This window comes from Geotrypetes seraphini, chromosome 9, assembly GCF_902459505.1.
Source record: "Geotrypetes seraphini chromosome 9, aGeoSer1.1, whole genome shotgun sequence".
Taxonomy (NCBI): Eukaryota; Metazoa; Chordata; class Amphibia; order Gymnophiona; family Dermophiidae; genus Geotrypetes; species Geotrypetes seraphini.
The window spans coordinates 76,781,527-76,805,209 of NC_047092.1; the positions used below are offsets into that span (position 1 = coordinate 76,781,527).

The following is a 23,683-nucleotide window of genomic DNA, read 5'->3' on the forward strand; positions in this document are numbered from 1 at the left end:
GGTGCTTTGGTTTTTAAGACGTTGCATGCCTTAGCTCCTTTATACATGTGTTCACTAGTTTTCTTAGCTCCCTGTTGTTAGGTGTCATCTCGTGCTCGAGTCCTAGCGACTTCTTAACTCCTACTGTTTGTTTTACCTAGTCAAGGAAAACATTTTTTTCCCTAAATTTTGCTACTGCTAAGGATCATCGATACAAAATTTTTCATACTTCGTCTTTTCCCTTCCAATCTGTGCAAGCAGCGTTGGGTCAAGAAAGAGAGAAATGAGAGTGTTGGACAATGGAGCAGGAGAAAGAAGAAGATACGGGAGGTGTCTCGGAGGCCTGGCACCCCCCTCCTTTGTGCTCAGTCACCCTCCAAAGCTACAGTACCTTTTCAATGGCTGGTGAGGTAACTGAAGCACTCTGCTGCCTGAGTTACCCCCTTCCTCATTATACTGCCTCAGGAGCAAGGAAATCAGCCAACATGTAACATGCCTTCAACCACTGACAATTGCACTCTACTCTCTAAGCATAAGCTGAACATCCACAGGAGTGCTGGCACTGGCCTCCTTGTTCTTGAGGCAGAACAAGGAGGCGGCTTTGAAAGTGGATTTCTTCGACTGGTGAGGTTTTGGCACCCCCACCAGCAAAGGTATCATGCCTAATGTGGGAAGTAGGGAGGGGAAATGCATGCCCCCCCCCCCCCTTTGGGATGTTGGCTGTGCTCCACGATTAATCACAATTAAAAATTTTAATCGAAATACAGTCCTAAAATAAAAGAAAGAAAGAATGGGGGGGAATATAATATTACACAGTGATAAATATAGGGAATCATTTACTAACAATACACACTAAAGCAATTTATGGGGTTTATTTACCTGATGATTCAATAAGCATTATTTCCACAGGGCCCATTTTATGTCATACATCATAGCTTCTTGTCCAAGACACCCCACCACACATTGAACATTTGTTATATGCCAATTCAACTTCCATTTGGACATATAACCTGAAATTAGGGCAAGCACTGTTTTAATTATTAGCTGTCCAATTAATTGGTTTTGTAACATCCAGAATTGTCAGATTTCCCCATTGATAATTTGTAACGAGCAAAGTTTTAGCTTCAGATGACTCAAAGACAGTTCAAATATGAGCTGTGAAAGCAGAACATCTGCAGGCCTAAATGCAAGAAGTACTTGCAGTAGTTGGTAAGTTGTGCATATAAGTGGCAGCACCACTCATTTAAACACCCCCTTGCATGTATGCACTATGCCATTCACATACACCTTTACAGAAAAGCACTTAAGTTGCGTTACTGTCATTTATGTGTGTTAAGTGTACACTTATCTGCAAAAAGTACTGATCTCTACATTTACAAGCAGCACAGAAATGTAGGCAACCAGTTATAGAATTGCACTTTTAGTACATCATGAGGCTCAATTTTTTTTTTTTTTTTAAACTAACACATTCAAGGTATTACAAAACAAATCCCTGATGCTTACAGAAGTATTTTTAGCTCCCTGCCAGCTTGTGTAATACATTTTTAATTGGGATATGTAATGGTTTGCAAGAGAACACCAGATCAATTAATCATGAGTGCCTTCTCATGTCTGCTCTGAGGTTTCTAGTGCTGCAATTTATCTTATGTGCTGTGAACGCTGCACTATTCCAGTGAACTCACTCTAAAACATACAGGTCACACATCACTCAGCTGAAATTCCAGCAATTTTCAGCTTCAGTAAGCGACAACCAAGTACACATCCATTAAAGTATCAGGGAAGGAACTTCAAGACTAAACTTTAATCTAACACACTTAAAAAAAAAATCTAAATCAAGGTTTAATAAATGTTCCATGTTCATATATCAACAATATGTATCCCTGAACATCAATTTTTTTTAATTTTATAATTGAACCAGCAGAGGTACACTTCTCATACTGTATCTAGTTTTCTTGAGAGCTGTGTCACCATAAGCTCATCATCGGTCCACTAGATCTTCAATGTATTTGTTATATTTCAGACAATGTGTACATGGTCCAAAAATACTTTCCACACCAAAATTCTAAAGAAGGTGCACTTATCTTAAAAATAGAGTCATAGGGAAAGTTGCTGACAAAAATTTCATGTTTCGCGGGCTGCTGCTTCGCGGCTCGATTTCCCTATTTTATGAGTCTTCTTCCTGCTTCAAAGAAATGTTTCAAATGTTTGAAGCAGGAAGAAGACTCATAAAATAGGGGAATCGAGCCGTGAAGATGCAGCCCGCGAAACATGAATTTGTGTCAGCAACTTTCCCTTTGACTCTATTCTTAAAATAAGTTCGAATTTTGGTGGAAAAAATATTGAATTTTGGTGAAAAAAAGTATTTTTGGCACATGAAATGTATAACAAATATATTGATGGTCTAGTGGACTGATCATGAGATTATGGTGACACAGCTCTCATGAAAACTAAATGCGAGAAGCATTCCTTTGATAGTTCAATTAAAAAAATTGATGTTCAGTGATACATATTGTTGATATATTTGATACATGCTAATATCCTTATGATAAATGGTTGATAAGTGACTGCAGAGTGTATACCATGTTTATAACCTTACATTAAAATTTATAGCAGAATTCTATAACATAGTTATGCAAAGAGAAAAGAATGGGTAAGTGAAATTTCCTATTAAGAGATAAGAAATTTACTGTTGGGCTCATCAAGTTTCAAGTTTAATAAAAATTTGTTATGCTGCCTATCATACTTCTAAGCGGTTTTACATGATAAAATCATTAAACCGGGTGACGAAGAGGTGGTGGAAACAGAGACTGTGTCTGAATTCAAGAGGCCCTGGGATAGGCACATGGGATTTCTCGGAGAGAGAAAGAGATAATGGTTACTGTGGATGGGCAGACTAGATGGGCCATTTGGCCTTTATCTGCCGTCATGTTTCTATGGTGAGACCAACTGGAACACTAAGGTTGGAGGTAGGAAATCCATTTTAAAATAGTAAACCAAGTCATGAAGGGGAAATACAAAGGAAAGGAGAATTTCACCTGAAAGCCAGAGAAAGAAGGACTCGTAACAATTAAGCGGAAGAAGTTTTAAAGATTAAAGGTGTCTTTAAAGAGAAACGTTTTTAAGTTTTCCTTTAAACTTTTCTAGAGAATTTTCATCGCATAATTCAGGAGAGAATGAATTCCAAAGGGTTGGGGCAGTGACTGTGAAATTCGATGTGCATGTAGTGCTAAAGATATGGAACGAGCGAACGGTAAGAAGATTTTGTGACTGAGATCTAAGTATTCTGGACGGGGTATACGGAATTAGGATATTACTTAGGAAGTCTGGTAAGTTATTATAAATCACTTTGAATGTTAGGAATGTAATTTTATAGGTTATTCTATGTGGTATGGGAAGCCAGTGTGCTTTTATTAGAAGGGGCGTAATGGGATCAAATTTTTTAGCATTATGATTTTCCTAATTATAAGTTTGATTCAAGGTTGGCAGCTAATAGAATTCATAATACTTTCTCCATGGTTTCATAGTTGGATTCATAAGCAACCTTTAAATGCAAAAATAGCTATTGGGTTTCTAGAAAGAGCGTATTAGCCAACTTGGTATTTTACCAAGAGAGTGGATTTTCTTTCACAAGAGAACTTCATTCACCTTGTTACAGAAGCAATGTTGTAGTCTATATCATTAAAGCTAATTTGTACACAAGTTTCTAGCGCTTCCCTTCAAAAGCCTTATTGAATTCTTAAAATCTAAAAATTGTCCAGTGAATTGTCCAAGAATGTCTTAATGAAACTTACATTAGCATATCTGTTCTGTTAAAAAATAAGATGAAAATATTCAGATATCAATGGGAACATGCAACACTTCAAGCAAAACAAACGCTAAACCCTTTCCCTTCCTGTATGAAGAAATCATATCACTTTAAAAACACAATGCAAAGCCAAACAGCTTAGATTCAGAATTTCCTTTCATAAAATATTAACCTTTGTGTCTTTTAAAGAATAAAATACTTTGTTTCATTATGCACTGTAAATGACAAGCTATTTTGGATGAAAGATTCATTAAACATGGTATAATAAGAGACTGGAAAATTTGGAGATAAAAGGTGAAAGATTTAAAAAAATATATACTTTTTCTAATTTTTACTTGGTTTAGTGGCTACAGTATCTTCTCGGTCCAAATACTGAATAGTAATTTTAATACTTATATTTAAAATGTTTTTCAACCAATATGCAAACAATTCAAATCAAAAAGAAAAAATAAATATGAATTAACAGATACTTCCTAAATACCGTAACTTAAAATCTAATACTAATTAGAAATATTATATACATTGAACACCATCAAACTAAGTTTGGCCAGTGCCCATAAGCAGAAACCAGACCACTTTGCAAAATTAATCAGAGGGTGATAAACCTACATGACACACTCCCAATCCCATACAGCCATCTGAAAACCTGCACAATTAATCTAAATTTACAAGTACATGGAATTTTGTTCACACATGCAGATTAGAAACTACCAAGTCACCTGTTCCATTTACTATGAAAACCATGAATTCTGCTGCACTTTGATTTTTTTCCATAATTTAGCAATCATATTCCATGTAAGCACTTTGATAGTATTGGGTTTCTCAAGGGTAGAATAAGCACATTTAAAATAAACTGAATGATAATGTCTGGACACTAGAAATACAGAGATCTTACATTATATCCAGTGTACTACTGTCTAAACATTGTTACAATGGATCATCAGCATTTAAAAGTGCAAGTGAGTCATAAATATCTTTTTCATGAATAGGGCTTACTTTATGAATCACCAACAGAAAAAAAACAGATTTCAAACCAGTATAGTTCACAATTTTAGCATAAGATTTTAATGTGAAGAAGCACACTTTTCTAATTAGAGCAATGAACAAAAACAACAAGTTTTACAGATATAATTGGGTTTAAAAGATAATTGCAAAAATTAACCTCATTTGACACTTACAGTAAAACTATAGCACTAAAATATAATTCAATGTATAACCAATATAGCAAAGCTGTACTTAACCATATATCTTCACACTTAAGTTCACTGTTTTCAGTTATCATTGCATTTTTTTTTTATTTTTTTTTTTTAATAAAGTCTGTCTGCTATAAAATGTTGACTAGATATGGAATGTGTGGCTATCCTGAATAAAATGAATACTAATGCTACAGGTTGAACAATTAACATAAGAAAGTTATACTTTAACTTAGTCTCTGCTAGTCTCACCTTTTGAGCTGCTTTGGAAGGACTCTTATTTTTGCTTCCTTTGGGTCTCCCTCTGGGTCTTTTAGGGGAAGGCTCTCCAGCTGGTTCCTACAGACAAGAAAGCATGCTACTTTATACAAAGTGCTTCGTTTTTTGTTTGTTTTTTTATCATGTAGCTCAAAATTATACTATATTGAACTACAAGTTAACAAGTTGGGTGTGTTTCAAAGGAAGAACTGTAAAGAACTAGAGAGGAAAGTGCATTTAGAAACTAGACTGATGTGCATTTATAACTAAGAATTTTTAAACTATTTGTTTTCTTGTTCTTAAAAAAAAATATCAGAATTTTACAGACAAACTTTCCTCCTGCTCATGAAGTTACAATTGTAGTTCAATATTTAAATCCTATGATACCATAAGTAAATAGCAAGTCAGAATAAAATCCAAGACAGCTAGCTAGTCTGAATGGTAAAATAGATACCAAGCATTTACTTATTCTGATCTATCATGTTTTTGTACATGTTTTACTAAAATTTAGTCCAAACGAAATAGCTCTTTCAAAATGTATATTTAAAGAGTGTACTTCACTACTACTACTATTAGCTTCCATTCAGACAAAAATATGGAAAACAACCGGACATAATCACCACTGTAACTAATGTTAAGCAAACAGAAATATTATGATACACTCTTTAGAAAGTTTCTCTTTTGATAGTAAATGAGTCAAATCTGTAGAATAAAAACAAGGATGAGTGATTAAGAGCTGAGCTTCCAAATATTTATCCAGTGAATCACCAATACTAGAAAACTCCCCTAGTTCTAAATATTGAACATTTCATTCAGATACAGGATGTGGTAGTTTGTTTTCAATACAGTTTGTTAACCTTGAACTAGTTTAAAAATCTGGATCTTCTCAATCTGTAAACCTTTAAAATAGGTACAGGAACCTGGGGGAAAACCCTAGAGGTACAAACTACATTGATTACTAAGAAATGTGCACAGTTTTGAATCATCAGGGAAAAAAAGCTTTTATACAGCTGCAAATTTAAACAAACGATTTAGTAGGATAGATTAGAATTTAAAAGATCCAAAACTTTATTCTACTGCAAGCAACAGGTCATTGAAGAAGGAAGTAGCAAAGTCTTTAAAGAAGGTTTTGCAAGGAGGCAGCCTGCCTTTTAAAATCACCTAGTATGATTCTGTGTCAGAGGTCAGAGCGGGAAACTGAACATTCCCATCTTGGAAGATTTCTCCCCCCCCCCCCCCCGGAGGAGTTCTGTGGCATTTTCTGACAGATCATATTAAGTATTTGCCAGCAACTAACTAATCTGTGGTATTAGATCAGCTTCCACGTATTTAAAAAATAATAATAATGTGAAATAAGACATTTCTTTTTATTTTGTTTGAGAAAGCAATAGTAGGTTCAAGAGCCAAATTCTATTTTTTATAATTCCAGATAACTCAAGGAAAACGAGCTTAATGCATCTTCCGATTGTTAATTAATTTAACGGTGTGGTGGTAGCACATTTTAATCAAAAATTGGAGGCCATGTTTTTAAAGTTGTGTGTTCCTAAACTAAAAGGATTATATTCCGAACTAAAAAATAAAATAAAATTGCATCAACATCTCTACACAGAAATGAACTGAGGGTGCCTGATATCCTTGCAAAGTCCTACTTTAGGACAGTCATTTACCCGTTTACGATAGTGCATTTGTCAGATACGAACCTACCCCACGCTTCAAGTCCAATAGGACAAAGAACTGAAAAGCTTGTGCCTTTCAAAGTCCATAAAAGCGATGAGATTCCAATATAGAGACGAGTACAAGATCATCAATAATGGGATAAAGAAAGTAGAAAAAGGGATTTTAAAAAACCGGGCAGCTGAACCGGAATAAAATATAATATGGAATACTCTTGAAACAAAAAAGTCCTTTCCCACGCCACACAATTTGGGTTTAAAAGTGCCTTCAACCATGCCACAAGCTTCCCAGCCTCACAATCGGCTCCCATCCCCCCCCCCCCCCCGAAGTTTAGCGCTAAACTGGAGCTCCGCGACACCCCCCTCCGAGAGTCCGCTCTCCTCTCCCTCGCGATTTCAAACTCGGCTCGAAATTCCCAAGCAAGAGCTGGTTGGTGGAGGGTCGCGCGGTGCTGCTCAGTCGTAAACTCGAAGCTGGCAGTTCTAGCGTTAATAGTAGAAGCGCATGGCGCTCGGGACTTTAACAGATAATTCTATAACCTTTATTTCTGATCAAAGATTTTCAGTAATTTTCTCATGCTAAGCGGGGCAGCGGTGTACAGTCAAAGGATGTGATGGGTCGGTGCAGCCTTGTGCGTCTCTGTAGGAATGTGTGTGTATATGGAGTGCTTTAGTGAAACTAACTAGCTCCGGTGCTCTCTGGACCTAGCTCCGTCTAGCTGACCTTTTCGCCTGTCTGCCTGTATTTCAGTGGGTACTGACTTTTAGTTGCTTCCTGGGTCTGCCTCGTCCCCTCTTCTGAGGTTCTGGCGTTGCAGGTTGTTCCTGGGAAGCGGAGGGCTGGCCGTCTCCTTCACCTCGTGTACTCATCGTGGCTTCTACCAAAAATCTCACAACAATCTCCAGCACCTTGAAGAATTCAAAACGAGATCTGCCGCCACACCGGACGTCCTGGCGGTGCCAAGAAGGGGAGGAGAGGAAAGAAGAAGGAGGGGGGGAATCTCCTTTCCTTCTGTGAATTAAGGTACTTTCAGACTGCCGCTTCTTAAGCAGTGAACTCCTTTATCTTCTGTGTATTCCCCTTTAAAGGCTGTTGCTGGGGGCTTTGTTTTGTGCGTGTTAGTAGGTCCTTTCATTTTACTCTTTTAAGAGCCATGGCCCCTTTAAATATTCCCTCCCCTCTCAGCCATGACCCCATGCTGCTAGGCCGTTGTTATGACGACCGGCTGCCATGTGACCAATGGCCATTTTGTTTGGCTGTTGTAGAATGTGTACGATTTTATAACTTTAAAACAATGTGAATGGTCTCAGTTGGCTCGGTGAGTAGCATCAAAAATGATAAACAACAAAGCTGTGTGAAATAGCAATGAAAGACCTTTGAAACGCTATATAGCTCGGACTGGTCTCTCAACATAGGATGTCCCGATATGACCCTGTGTAAAGTTTGAAAACAAAAGTGACACTCGTCGTAGAAAATCAGGAAATACTTAGCGCCAGACCTCAGCCATACCTTTCCGAGCAATATATTCTGAACAAACTAGTGTTTTTGAAGCTACATGAGTTTAAAATGAAACAAGGTAAAAACCAGGATCTCCAGGATTCTCATTGAATAGTATTAAAATCCTGGTTAGAAAAAACAAAACAGGATTTTCCAGTATTCTGGACTACCTTAACAGCAGATTTTTTTTATTTTTTTTTAATTGCCACAGCTGCTGCTATTCATTTATAAGGAGTCCCCTACAACGTCTTCTTCTCCTTCTCTGCCGGCCCGGAAGAGAAGAGCAAGTCATAAGGGGCGGACCGGCAGAGAAGGAGAAGAAGTCAGCGCGGGGACTCCCTGCAGAATGACAGCCAGAGGGGCAGTCAAAATAGGCTTTGGATTTAAAAGGTGACTTTTAGTAACCTGGTCAAACTTATTTAAACTAATTACTAGGCAAGTGAATGTTACTGTCTTTTAAACAATGCAGCAGGATCCTCCAGCTGCTCCTTCCATTACTGTTTCTAAACCTGCCAGAAAATGCTTGGGTTCAAAGGTTACAGGACTCCAAGGTGCACTATAGATTATAGTTAGAAAATGGATGTAGGATATGCTAGTATCTGCCAGGATCCTGCAATTCTGACCACAGGAAGGGCTATATCCCCCCTGGATTCAGCAGCCTTCACCATCTATAAGGCAGAAAACATCCATATCCTGCACTCCTTCCCCATCAAAAGCATAGGACCTGACAGAATCCTGCAGGATAAGCCAAGGATCCTGTAATTCTGACCCCAGGAAGGGCTATATGCCCCTGGATTCAGCATCTTTCACCACTTATAAGGCAGAAAACATCTAGATCCTGCACTCCTTCCACATCAAAAGCACTGGATCTGCCACGATCCTGCAATTCTGATCTCAGGAAGGGCTTTCCCCCTGGATTCAGCACCCTTTACCATTTATAAGGCAGAAAACATCCTTATCCTGCACTCCATCCCCATCAAAAGCACAGGATCTTCCAGGATATGCCAAGAATCAGTACTCCTTCATATTCAAAAGCAACAGAGCTTTCAGAATCTACCAGGATATACCAGAATCCAGCATTCCTTCCCCTCTAAGGCACAGGATCCAACAGAATATGCCAGGATTCAAACGTTGCCATCCCAAGAATGGCTGTATCTGCCAGCATTCAGCTCTCATCCCCACCAATAAGGCTGCAAACGCCCATATCCAGTATGCCTTCCCCTCCAAAAGCACAGGATCATCCAGGATATATGAGGATCTGCAAGCATAGTATTACAAGCATGGCTATGATAGTATGACATGAGTAGAAAAATGGTTAGGCAAGTTTGCATGATAAAGCATAGTATGGAAGAATGATAAAGCATAGCAGGCATTCTGTGGCAGACAAGGTATGAGAGATCGAAGCCTAGCCAACATAGTATGGTAAATATGGTGTATAGTAGGACAAGGATGGCAAATAGTGGGACAGATTGTGGTAGGACATTGATATGCCTCATCCTATATCTGTATTAGTAGATATGTAATGTTGTCTGGATTATAATAATTTAAATAGCTTTTTTCTATATACTTTCAAAAAAGACGCCTCAGCCCCACCACTCCACCGCCTATAGTATTTTATACAGCGGGAAGCATATTGTGGCGCTTCATCATTGGCTGTCGATTTTTGAATATTATTTTCTCCTTTTAATCTGTAGTTTATCTTTTTATCTCTAATAAATATTTTTAAGAAATAAATATTTCAAAAACACTTTGCTTCTTCAGTGTCATGATGTATGCTTTAAAAGTAGATAGTACTTATCTCAGCCAAAACCTGGGGAGTCAGACCCGACATGTTTCACACAACCGAGTGTTTTATCAAGGGTCTCCCAAGGCTGCCGCTGTCATCCGACTCCTATTTACTTTTCTCACAAGTAAATAGGAGTCGGATGACAGCGGCAGCCTTGGGAGACCCTTGATAAAACACTCGGTTGTGTGAAACATGTCGGGTCTGATTCCCCAGGTTTTGGCTGAGATAAGTACTATCTACTTTTAAAGCATACATCATGACACTGAAGAAGCAAAGTGTTTTTGAAATATTTATTTCTTTAAAATATTTATTAGAGATAAAAAGATAAACTACAGATTAAAAGGAGAAAATAATATTCAAAAATCGACAGCCAATGATGAAGTGCCACAATATGCTTCCCGCTGTATAAAATACTATAGGCGGTGGAGTGGTGGGGCTGAGGCGTCTTTTTTGAAAGTATATAGAAAAAAGCTATTTAAATTATTATAATCCAGACAACATTACATATCTACTAATACAATATATGACTGGATACAGTTTTACTTTATTACACTTTTGCCGTATTTCTAATCATCCTATATCTGACCATGCTGTGTTTTGTTATACAGAGTTTGAAACTCTGGTCAGTTGAGAGTCGGGCCCATTGCCAGATTATCTGGGGCATTAGGATCGGTGCATTCTCATAGTGGGTCAGGGGAAGAGGTGAGAATTTATTGCCTTCCTGAAGTTCAGTAGACCTTCTAGCAATCTTATGTGGGTAGGTAGTTTGTTCCAGAGGCATGGTAGATAATGCAAGTAAGATCTTTTTCAGGCATTCTCTAAGCGGAGGGCACATGTAATAGCTTTTCTTCTTTTGAGCGAAGTGGTCAGTTCAGGGCATAGGGCAAAAGTTTGGAAGCCAATGGTTCAGTAAGGAAATTTCGGACCTCATTAAAAAGAAAAAAGAAGCATTTATCACCTACAAACATCTTGGGAAAAGGGAGGCAAAAGAAGACTATCTGGCCAGATCTAAGGCTGTTAAAAAGGCAGTCAGGGAAGCCAAACTTCGAACAGAGAAAGATCTAGCACGGAACATTAAAAAAGGGGACAAATCCTTCTTCAAGTACATTAGCGACAGGAAGAGAAACAAAGATGGGATAGAACGCCTTAGGCAATCAGATGGAAACTACGCAGAATCTGATACTACCAAGGCAGAACTGCTAAACGAATACTTCTGCTCAGTATTCACCTGTGAAGCACCGGGAGCTGGTCCACAACTACAGATAAGAGACAGCCAAAATGACCTGTTTCGTGATTACGAGTTTACACCCAGTAGCGTCTACCACGAACTCTCAAGACTCAAAGTAGACAAAGCCATGGGACCTGACAATCTACACCCCAGGGTACTCAGAGAGCTGAGTGAAGTTCTGGCTGAACCACTATCCGTGCTCTTCAATCTTTCCATGCGCACGGGAAAAGTACCCCTAGACTGGAAAACAGCTAACGTAATTCCACTCCACAAAAAGGGCTGCAGAACAGAGACAGAAAATTACAGACCGGTGAGTCTTACATCCATAGTGTGCAAACTCATGGAAACACTGATCAAACAGAAACTCGACAAAATTCTAGAAGAAGAAAATTTACGTGATCCACACCAACACGGATTTACCAGGGGAAGGTCCTGCCAATCTAATCTGATTGACTTCTTTGACTGGGTGACCAGTCATCTGGATGCCGGGGAGTCCCTGGATGTGATATATTTGGACTTCAGCAAAGCTTTCGATAGCGTCCCACACCGCAGGCTGTTGAACAAACTAAAATCGATGGGATTAGGGGATACATTCACTACATGGATAAGGGATTGGCTAGATGGTAGGCTTCAAAGGGTGATGGTAAACGGTACCCCCTCCAAAACGTCAGCAGTGACGAGTGGAGTACCTCAGGGCTCTGTCTTGGGGCCGCTTCTATTCAATTTATTCATAGGAGATTTGACCCAAGGGCTTAGAGGAAAAGTATCACTGTTTGCCGACGACGCCAAACTATGCAACATAGTAGACAAAAGCAGTGTGCCTGACTTTATGGCAGCTGGAACAGTGGTCATCAACTTGGCAGCTAGGTTTCAATGCTAAAAAATGTAAAGTAATGCACCTAGGCAAAAAAAAAATCCACACAGAACTTACACACTAAATGGTGAAACCTTGTCCAGGACCACGGTGGAACGTGGAGTGATCATTAGCAATGATATGAAGGCTGCCAATCATGTGGAGAAGGCTTCGTCCAAGGCAAGACAAATGATGGGCTGCATCCGTAGGGGTTTTGTCAGCAGAAAACCTGAAGTCATAATGCCACTGTATAGATCCATGGTGAGACCTCATCTCGAGTATTGTGTTCAATTCTGGAGACCACACTACCGGAAAGATGTGTTGAGAATTGAGTCGGTTCAGCGAATGGCTACCAGGATGGTCTTGGGGCTCAGGGATCTCACGTATGAAGAAAGGCTAAAAAAACTGCGGATGTACTCACTGGAGGAGCGAAGAGAGAGGGGGGACATGATTGAGACCTTTAAGTATATTACGGGGCGTATAGAGGTGAAAGATGATATCTTCAGTCTTACAGGGCCTTCGGTAACCAGAGGACACTCGCTGAAAATCAGGGGAGGGAAATTTCAAGGTGATGCTAGAAAGTACTTCTTCACCGAAAGGGTGATCATTGGAACGAGCTGCCTCAGCAGGTGATTGAGGCCAACAGCGTGTCAGATTTTAAGAGAAAATGGGATATTCACATGGGATCTATAGGGGAGTAAAAGTCAGGGAGTGGGTCATTGGTATGGGCAGACTCGATGGGCTATGGCCCTTTTCTGCCATCAATTTCTATGTTTCTATGATATAGAGGTTGAAAAGCAGAGGAGACAGGAGGGCTCCCTACAGTACTCCATATTTTATTTGTCATAATACCAAGATTACAATGCCTCTCAACTGCCTCACTCTACGTCAACCAACTGTAACCCATATGTATGTATAAACAACCAAATCTGTAACTCCTCTAGTATGTTCCACTCCATGTATGTTAACTTGTAACAAAACAACAAAGCAAGGAGTCCACCAAAGAATCCAACATGAAACAAAAGAAGATTGGCAGAAGAAAAGGAGATTCAAATCAGGTATATTCAAGGTGCTGCCCAGAATTATGCCCGATGCATTTCACCAATTATCCCAGGACAAGCAGGCAGCCTATTCTCACATATGGGTGACGTCAAACGGAGCCTGGATGTGGAAGCCTCGCAAGCAGACTTGCTTGAAGAAACTAGAAGTTTCAAGACGACCGCACTGCGCATGTGTGAGTGCCTTCCCACCCAGCGAAGGGCGCGTCTCCTCAGTTCTCAGTTTTCCACGGAGCCGAGAAGTCTGTCTTTGACTCTCTGCGTTTAACTTCATTACTTCGTGCCTTCTCTCAACCGCAGTTTGTGGTTTCTTTCTTCACGAATCTCTGTTTTTACTACTTTTATTTCTTTTTTTAAAAAAAATTTCTTCCATTTGGCTGCCGGGGCAGGCCACCTGGCTGCAGCCCAGGAGCTTCGATTTTGCGGCGGCTATTTTTACTCCTATGTCCCAGTCAACTACGGGCTTCAAGAAGTGTAGCAAGTGCCAGCGTGCGATTTCCCTTACGGACCCACACCGTTGGTGCCTCAAGTGCCTTGGGCCGGACCATCAACCGAAATCGTGCGAGCCCTTAAACATCGTCGATTCTTCCTTCGATCCCTCGACTTCAAAGGCGGCCTCGACTTCACCTTCGACTGAGCCTCCTCCTGCTTCGACTGCTTCCATCTCGAGCCTCATCAAACCTTCTTCATTTGCAGCGGCTCTCTCGTCGACGACTCCTGCTGTGTCTTCCCCTGTATCCTCAGGTCAGGTAATTCAGCAGAAAGTTCCAGCAGTGGTTCTTAAGGTGCCTAAGACTTCCAAGTCGAAGCACATTCCCACTGCCTCTGTGGAACTTCCAGCCAAGGCAGGTGGGCCGGTTTCAGACGCGGCACCCTCCTTGCCGGCTGCTTTCCAGACCATGTTGGAGAAGCAATTCATGCAGTTCCTTACTAATATGGGACCGAAGCTTCTCCCTCTTATCTAGCCTGGGCATTCTGCAGACTCCTGCGAGGTCAGGCTGCTTCCTTTGCCTCAGTCTGAGCTTCAACACTCTTTGCAGGGAGCAGAGTCTCTGCGAGTGTCTGGTCTGGCATCCAAGCACGTCATGCAAGGAGCAGATTCTTTGCCAGTGACTCGACAGGAATCCTCACACTCTATCCAAGAAGCAGAGTCTTTGGGAGTGTATCGAGGTTCCTCCACCAAGCCTCTGGAGCTTCGCTCTACAGCCTCCAGTCCTATCCATTCATTGGTAGCATCGGCTGCTTCTGTCTCAGAGGCAAAGTCTCCTCGATCATCGAGATCTGCTTCCAAGCACCATTCTCACAGAAGATCGAGACATTCCTCGAGGCATACTTCCAGGCACAGTTCTTCTTCTAAAGAACGTCCTTCTTCAACCAAGCCTCGATCTACTACTACTAGACCGCCTACTCCTCAATCGAGGTCTCCACTTCCAGACCTCGAGGATGTCGCGGTTTCGATTGCTTCGTCCCAAGTCTCCATATTAATTTCATACTTTTCTTCCGACCGAAGCTTCAACCTCGACCCAGGCTGCTTTGACAACCTCTAGTCCCTCTCGAGGCAAAGCATTGGCAGATCAGCTATCTTTTTCATCCTTTCTTCGTCAGATGGCTGTTGACCTGGATCTTCAATTAGATGCTTGTTCCATATACTCTAAGGAGTATCTCGAAGTTATGCATCTTCCTCAACCTCCGGCAGAGTAACTTAAGCTTCCTTTTCACAAGCTCTTGTCTCAGACTTTTGCCAGATGCCTGGAGACTCCTTTTACAATTCCAGCAGTTCCAGGCAAATTGGACTCTAGGTATAAAACTCTACATCGCAAAGGGTTCGACAACTCACAATTATCTCACCAGTCCTTGCTTGTGGAGTCATCCTTAAAGAGGTCCCATCCTTCCAAGGTTTATGCCACCGTACCTCCTGGAAGGGAAGGGAAAACTATGGACAAATTCGGATGTCGCATCTATCAAAATTCTATGATGTCCTCTAAAGTCCTCAATTATAATTTTCATTTTGTTACTTATTTTGAGTTCCTCATTAAGCTTTTGCCAAAATTTTTGAGTTATTTAGACACTCAAAAACATTTTGAATTCTAAGAAGTCATCACTTCTCTATCTCAACTCAGACTACATCTCCTTCAATCATCCTATGATGCCTTTGAGTTATCTGCTAGGGCGGCTGCTTGTATTGTAGCAATGCGCCGCCTTGCCTGGCTTCGTACTATTGACATGAATTCTAATATTCAGGACCGTTTGGCTAATGTTCCTTGTGAAGGCAATGACCTCTTTGATGAATCCATTGAGGCAATCACCAAGAAACTGTCTGACCATGAAAAATCCTTTGCTTCTATAGTCAGACCTAAGCCAAAGCCAGCTCCTGCTAAGCCTCCACGTCCTACACCTATATATCAGAGGCATTTTGCTCCCAGGACGGCTCCTTACAATCGCCCTCCTCCTAAGAAACAGCAGCCTCAGAAGCAACAAAAATCTCAGCCTTCTGCTGCACCTAAGGCTACTCAGCCTTTTTGACTGTTTACAACAGAGCATAACCTCCACCGTTCTGCCTCTGTCTTCCCTTCTCCCTATAGGAGGTCATCTCCATCATTTTTACCACCGATGAATGACGATTACATCCGACCTCTGGGTCCTAACCATCATCAAGGAAGGATACTCTCTTCATTTCACTGAGGTTCCACCAGAGCTTCCTCCAAGAGAGTATCCTTCCAGTCCATCCCAGACCGCCCTTCTTCTTCAGGAAGCTCAAGCTCTGCTTCATCTCCATGCCATCGAACCAGTTCCTTTGGACCAGCAGAACAGGGGGTTTTACTCCCATTTCTTCTTGTTCCGAAAAAGATGGGCGATCTGCAGCCTATTCTGGATCTCAGGGCTCTCAACCAATTTTTGGTCAAAGAAAAATTTTGCATGTTGTCCCTGGCATCCCTTTATCCCTTTCTCGAGCAGAACGACTGGTTATGCCCTCTGGATTTCAAGGAGGCCTACACTCATATTCCCATCTATCCGGTCTCCTGTCAATACCTCAGATTTCGAGTGGGGAATCTGCATTATCAATACAGAGTGCTGCCCTTCGGCCTGGCTTCATCTCCCAGAGTGTTCACCAAGTGCCTAGTAGTGGTAGCAGCTCTACAGAACCATGGTCTTCAGGTATTTCCTTACCTCGACGACTGGCTCAAAGATTCAACTTATCAGGGGGTTATTGTAGCAACCCAACAGACTACGTGGTTCCTACAAAGTTTGGGGTTCAAAATCAACTTTCCCAAATTCCAACATCAGCCTTCACAAAATCTACAATTTATCGGAGCTGTTCTGGATACTGTCCAACTCAGAGCATTCCTTTCACAACAATGTTTGAAAGCTCTTCTTCAACTCTGCCACACAGTGTCTTCCCGCTCTTCCATCTCAGCAAGACACATGATGGTACTCCTAGGTCACATGGCCTCCACAGTACACGCGACTCCTTTTGTCAGACTTCACCTCAGAATTCCTCAGTGGACCCTGGCATCTCAATGGACGCAAGTTTGCGACCCACTTTTGACTTTGTCCCTGTTTCCAGGTCATTAATAAATACATTGAATAGCAGCGGCCCAAGTACCGAGCCCTGCGGGACACCGCTTGTGACCCTTCTCCAGCCTGAGTAGTGGCCCTTCACTGCAACCCGCTGCTTCCTGCCTGCCAACCAATGTTTAACCCATCTGTATACATCCCCTTCTACCCCGTGGTTCCACAGTTTCTTAAGTAGCCGTTCATGTGGTACCTTGTCAAAGGCCTTTTGGAAGTCAAGATTGTTAGTATAACAGGCAAGGGCCAAAGAAAATGCAGGCATATAGGGAAACTGCCTCTGCCCTGCCCTTTCCTAATGGTTCATCCGCATGCTGTCCCCTTGAGGTCACCCATACAAAAGGGTGGCAGGGGTGGGATTAGAACCTGAGTCGGCGGTTACGACAGCTCTGTGCTCTTAGCATTGGTAATGTACAGTGGCAGCAGGGGAGGGGGGATTATGACTACTGCCCTCAAGCATGATTAAAGCTCAGCATTGACCCTTACAATCTGCAAAGGGAAACCAGGAGCATAGAAGGAGAGAAAGATGGCTGGATTAATTTTAGACCAAAGGAAAAAAAGGGAGTAAGCTTCCTACTCAATATAGATGTTGTTATCTATTAATGTAATCGGCAAACATGCTCACTTGCTAATCTAAATCAAAAGGAGGAGGAGGGTATCATAGTAAATCATGGAAGCGGAAATCCATGCAGGACGTACTTCTTGAACGGAGAAACTTTAACTAGGATTTCAGCAGAACAAGATTTAGGAGTAATCATCAGTGCAGACATGAAAACTGCCAATCAAGTGGAGAAGGCTTCATCTAAGGCAGTGGTTCTTAACCTGGGTTCGACCGAACCCCAGGGGTTCGGTGAGTCAGTCTTGCGGGTTCGGCGGAGGTCAAAACACACCTCCGACTCATATAGCGCTTCGGTCACGTTCAATCATCTATCAGTTATTCAGTGATTTTGATCAAGACTGATCGTGTACTCGGTTTCTTGATCTATCAAACTGTAACTAACGCCTTATAAATATCCATCAATTCCTGATCAAGATTTGTGATTTAACTGATAGATGATTGAACGTGACCGAAGCGCTTATGATTCGTGATGATACGCCCCGCTTTTCCATAATTGGCTGCAGGTGATCACGCAACATCGCTTGGCCTATCTGTGCTGCAAGGGATTTGATGCGCACAGTAGTCGAATTGTAACTGTTGTTATGGTACGTCGTGTGATACCTATCTTAATATTTTAATCCCTTACTAACTATGTCGAGCAAAATACGAAAGTGGTCGGACAAATATGTACAATATGGATTCACATGTATAACGTAACCTGATGGGAGTCAGCGTCCTAATTGCATGATTTGCAATGCCAAGTTGAGTAATTCTAGTCTAGCTCCGGCAAAACTAAGGGAATAAAGAAGGGTTCGGTGAACACGCATATGAAACTGGTGGAGTTCAGTACCTCCAACAAGGTTAAGAACCACTGATCTAAGGCAAGGCAGATATTGGGTTGTATCAATAGAAGTTTTGTCAGCCGAAAGCCTGAAGTCATAATGCCGTTGTACAGGGCCATGGTGAGATCTCATCTGGAGTACCGTGTGCAATTCTTGAGGCCACATTACAGTAAAGATGTGCGCAGAATTGAATTGGTTCAGCAGACGGCCACCAGGATGATCTCAGGGCTCAAGGGTCTCTCGTACGAATGACAATGAAGCCGACGGCACAGTGCGCAACAGCCGCTAAGAAAGCAAATAGAATGCTAGGCATAATCAAGAAGGGTATTACAACAAGGACAAAAGAAGTTATCCTGCCATTGTATCGGGCGATGGTGCGCCCGCATCTGGAATACTGCGTCCAATATTGGTCTCCGTACCTTAGGAAGGATATGGCGTTACTCGAGAGGGTTCAGAGGAGAGCGACACGCTTGATAAAAGGGTTGGAAAACCTCTCATACGCTGAGAGATTGGAGAAACTGGGTCTCTTTTCCCTGGAGAAGAGGAGACTTAGAGGGGATATGATAGAGACTTATAAGATCATGAAGGGCATAGAGAGAGTAGAGAAGGACAGATTCTTCAAACTTTCGAAAAATAAAAGAACAAGAGGACACTTGGAAAAGTTGAAAGGGGACAGATTTAAAACGAATGCTAGGAAGTTCTTCTTTACCCAACGAGTGGTGGACACCTGGAATGCGCTTCCAGAGGGAGTAATAGGGCAGAGTACAGTACAGGGGTTTAAGAAAGGATTGGACAATTTCCTGCTGGAAAAGGGGATAGAGGGGTATAAATAGAGGATTACTGCACAGGTCCTGGACCTGTTGGGCCGCCGCGTGAGCGGACTGCTGGGCATGATGGACCTCAGGTCTGACCCAGCAGAGGCATTGCTTATGTTCTTAAGATATGATGTCTATGGGATCCCCTTTGTCCATATGGCTGTTTATCCCTTCAAAGAAGTGCAGCAAGTTTGTTTGGCATGATCTTCCTTTGACTCGTTTTCATTAGCCTATTTCTTTCTATGTGCTCACAGATGCTGTCTTATCAATGCTTCTACCATCTTGACCCTGACTTTGGTTGATATCTCCTCAAAGCTAGATAGGATCTTGGAATGTTTGTTGTAGAATAAATTGAAGCTAAACACAACCAAATCTGACAATTCATTATTTCCTGGCACTCATCTCTGGTTCCATGTGTACCTTTCATAAATGGAATGCAGATTTTCCTAAAAGTGAAGATCTTAGGGGTATCAGTTAAAGAGACTATAAATGATTCAAAATGTAACTATTAAATTTCTTATTGGCAGGAGAAAAATTCAATCATTTTACCCCTTTTTCAAAACTGAGCATTAGCTACCTGTTTCCTACTGGATTCCTGGGGTCTTTGGGCAGGAGTAATGCCCACTTGCTCTTGACCAATCCTACACTGGCATCAAAATTGTAATTTTAGCTGTAGTTTCAAGTGACTACCACTAGGGGAAATGTTTACTTCTACTTTCCAATATCAATCAGTTGTTATATGGAATAGCATTCCATTGGAAGTGAGACGGATTATAAATTCTCAAATTTAGAAAGATAGTCAAGGCATTATTTTTTGAAGAATATCTAAACTAATTTGACTTTGGGAAGTATAAGATTGAAATATACAAATGGTATTTATGATTTTTATGAGTGAAATGGTGTGGTTATCTTTGAAAGCTAATCATAAACTACATAAGTTAGTCCAATAAAAATGTATTTTTTTATCCTTTGTTTTTGTTTATTTCTATATATTACTATGATTTTTCTGTAATTCCTGGATGTTTCTTGTTATCTAGTATATTAAAAAATTTGTAATTGTTTCGTATGTGTCTGACCCTTGATCTGAAGGGAAACCAGACGATCCACATAGAGCTGAGAGGTTTAATGGTGGAATATAAGCATTGTATTGTATATGGAAATATGACCTTAGTGAAGCCAGCACAAGGCTAGACAAAAGTGACTAGGTATTGCTCTTGCCCCCCAGACCCCAGGAAGACCCTTTGGACCTCCCTCAACCATCAATGATACAAAACAGTGGGAGAGGGAGGGCTTGTTCTTGTGAGGGGGTGCAGGTCTTATGCAGGAGAGGTTAAGTTGGGGGCAGAGGTTTGGGAGGTATCCTGATCTGGCAGCCCTGGACAATAAAATAACCCTAGCAGAAAACTAGGGTTATGTTACCATGATTTCTGAACCCTAATGCAACTTGCGTTATATTACAAGAAGTCGTGTTAGGATATTTGAATAGTAATGAGATTCAAAACATACATTTACATATTTTGCATCTCATTACTATCTAACTCACAGCGACTTAAATATTGCTATGATATTTTTGGTCAATCAGCATTAGAGTTGTTTTAAGTCACATTAAGGCCCAAATAACGTGACTTGAAGCCCTAATACTGCCTTAAGAATTCTCCCCCAAATGTTTAATTCACACCTCTAAATAAATTATTTTTATAGATTTCATTCTGTTGTTTAGGAAAGATGATTAGAATTTATTCATCTTTTTTTATTCACAGTGTTTAAAAAAACCCAAATCCCATTAACTACCAGGATTCAGTGTGGCATTGCAGCTTGAAAATTGGAATGCAGATAGTTTACAATATCATTCATTTCCACTCTTGAATAAACACGTGTTTCATATTGATACATTTTTCAACAGACAGTCCTTATCTGGAATGAAGATAAACTGCTTTTTATGATAAAGAATAAAATGAATATAAAGCACCCTTTCATTTTTCTTACAATTGAATCAATATATCATGTAACAGAAGATGTTTGAAAATAAACATGCAGCCCTACCATCATTATTTATTGCACATTATACACAGAATGGCAAATCCATTTTGAAAATAGTGTCTCTTATCTTCATTTCATAAAGAAAGTCATTTTATGCCAAGGCCATATATATTTTACAAAGGCAGTACATTTATTTTAAAACAGTACATCCTTTCTGTGTCAGAGAAAACATGCTAACCCCATTGTTCACACATGTGAAATGAGAGGAAAATAACACTTAAAGAACTGAGTATGTTTTTTTTTCACAAATGACAAATGGCTAAATTACTGACATATGGACCAGCCACACATTTGTAGTAGCAACTCATAACTATTTTGGTGTCTATATTTAGGACACCTGGATGGGGTGAGGTGGGGCAGGGCACAGTACAGCAAGGTATCCCTCTTCGGGGCAACTTTCCTTATAAAAAATTATGATCTATTTCAAATTCATAAACTTAAAAAATTTAGGATCCAGTAAAAAGAAAGTCTCTTATTTTGGCAGGTATGTCCTATTTTGAAGATAATTAAGTTTGCAGTGAGAAAAACCATATGACAAAATCCAGGATACTTATAGTTGATGAGATCAGACAAAAATTTACAATCTTTGACTTGAGTTTGTAGGTCAGAGTCTCTTTCTCTCTGCCTCATTCTCTGGTCTTGTCTGTTCTTATGTTGATTCTCCATTGTTTGTTGGTTGATTTAAAATGGGTAGCATATGGGTGGAGCATAGGGGGAGGACAAATTTACACATGTAACTTACAGAATATTATAAGCTACACATGTAAATGGAATATAGGTTCACACATGTTTACCAGCATTATGGTTGGCATAAACATTCGTGCCTATATGTGCCTATGTACCCAATTGCGCTTGTATTTTATGAAGGAAGGTAAGCATCTACTTTTCTTTATAGAATAGATGTGCATCTATAGAATTATCACCTTACTGACCATTACGAATTTATGGAAGCATACTGTATTTGACCAGTACTGAAAATCCTAAGAATATAAGAGTTACCGTTTTGGACCAGACTAAGGGTCTGTTTAGCCCAGGATCCTATTTCCAACAATGGTCAATTCAGGTTACAAGCGCCTGGCAGTGCCCCAAAAGTGACCAGTTACTTAATCCTAAGACTAAGCAGTGACTTTCCCTGGGTCTATCTTAGTAATAGTTTATGCACTTTTCTTCCACAATTTTGTCCAAACCTTTCCTAAATCCAGCTACATCACATGCTTTCTATTGGTTGGCTACCCATCTAACAGAAAACTATATTTAAAAATTTCACATGGATTTATACAATTTTAAATGGAAACCTGCCTGCTTATCCTATTGCTTAGGTGCAAGAGTGTGGAGGGGCATAATAAAAAAATAAAAAAAAAATGTTTTAAGTCCCCTTTTGGCCTAAGGCCCTAAACGTTGAAAGTAGAAGCAGGGAAAATGTCCATTATCAAAACAAATGTCTAAAGGAGGTTGTTTTTTTTTTTTTATAATGGCCTGCCTCTACGTTCAGCTGTTTAAACGCCCAGACCACCACTACGTCTAAACTTACACCATATAATCAACCTAAAAAAAAGCCTAAGTCCCAAATGTCCAAAACAAGGGCTTTTAGGCGAAGGAGGGGCCAGTCCTTTGCCTAAAAGCTAGATTCTGTAACCGGTGTCTGTCAAAAAGAACACTGGTTACAGAATCCACCCCCCCCCCCAACGATTGGGTCAGGAGGGAGCCAAGCTCTCCTGGCCCAGCGACCCCCACCCCGCCGAGAACGATCAGGCCAGGAGGGAGCCCAAGCCCACCTGGCCCAGCGACCCCCCACCACGCCGAGATCGATCCAAGAAGGAGGGAGCCCAACCCCTCCTGCCCAGGCAACCCCCTTACCCCCCATTCCCACTAAGATAAAGGCAGGAGGGGGGCAATTGTGGGAGGGGTGTGCGTCAAGGGCAGGAGGGCATGAGCTCCCTCCTGCCCCAATCATTCTCAGCAGGGTGGGGTGGGGGGGGGTTGCCGGGCCAGGAGGGCTTGGGCTCCTTCCTGGTCCAATTGTTCTTGGCCGGGATGGGGGGGTTGCCTTGGTAGGAGGGCTTGGGCACACGGCATGGGAGATAGCCAATCTCTCCTGCTGCAATACATCACCCCCCCTCGACTAAGATTCAAGTCAAGAGTACAACCCCAGAGAAATAGAAACAAATGCATTTCTTCCTTAGCAGTGCAAAATTTAGAAACATAGAAGATGACGGCAGAAAAGGGCTACAGCCCATCAAGTCTGCCCACTCTGCTTACCCACCCCCTGTCTATGCCCTAATGACCCAATTTCCTTATCTTGACCCTCGTAAGGATCCCACATGGGTATCCCATTTATTCTTAAAGTCTGGCACGCTGACTGCCTCGATCACCTGCACTGGAAGCTTGTTCCAATGATCAACCACTCTCTCTGTGAAGAAATACTTTCTGGTGTCGCCATGAAATTTTCCGCCCCTGAGTTTGAGCGGGTGCCCTCTTGTGGCCGAG

General features: G+C 41.2%; 1 protein-coding gene and 1 long non-coding RNA gene across 6 annotated transcripts in view; one reads left to right on the forward strand and one right to left on the reverse strand.

The window, feature by feature from the left end:
• HMGA2 (high mobility group AT-hook 2) overlaps positions 1-8,039 on the reverse strand; it is a 370,719-nt gene extending 362,680 nt beyond the window's left edge. For all 5 annotated transcript variants that reach the window (XR_004540723.1, XR_004540724.1, XM_033959754.1 and 2 more), the window contains exons 1-2: positions 7,671-8,039; positions 5,230-5,316 (exon numbers count right to left, since the gene is read on the reverse strand). Coding sequence is in view for 3 of the 5 variants with exons in the window: in XM_033959754.1 (XP_033815645.1) it covers positions 5,230-5,316; positions 7,671-7,778 (195 nt within the window). In the remaining 2 variants the exon portion in view is untranslated. The remainder of the gene's footprint in view (positions 1-5,229; positions 5,317-7,670) is intronic.
• Positions 1-21,190, forward strand: part of LOC117367295 — a 37,173-nt gene extending 15,983 nt beyond the window's left edge. The window contains exons 2-3 of the long non-coding RNA XR_004540725.1: positions 3,124-3,305; positions 20,917-21,190. This is a non-coding gene — a long non-coding RNA (uncharacterized LOC117367295). The remainder of the gene's footprint in view (positions 1-3,123; positions 3,306-20,916) is intronic.
• Positions 21,191-23,683: the final 2,493 nt, after the last annotated feature.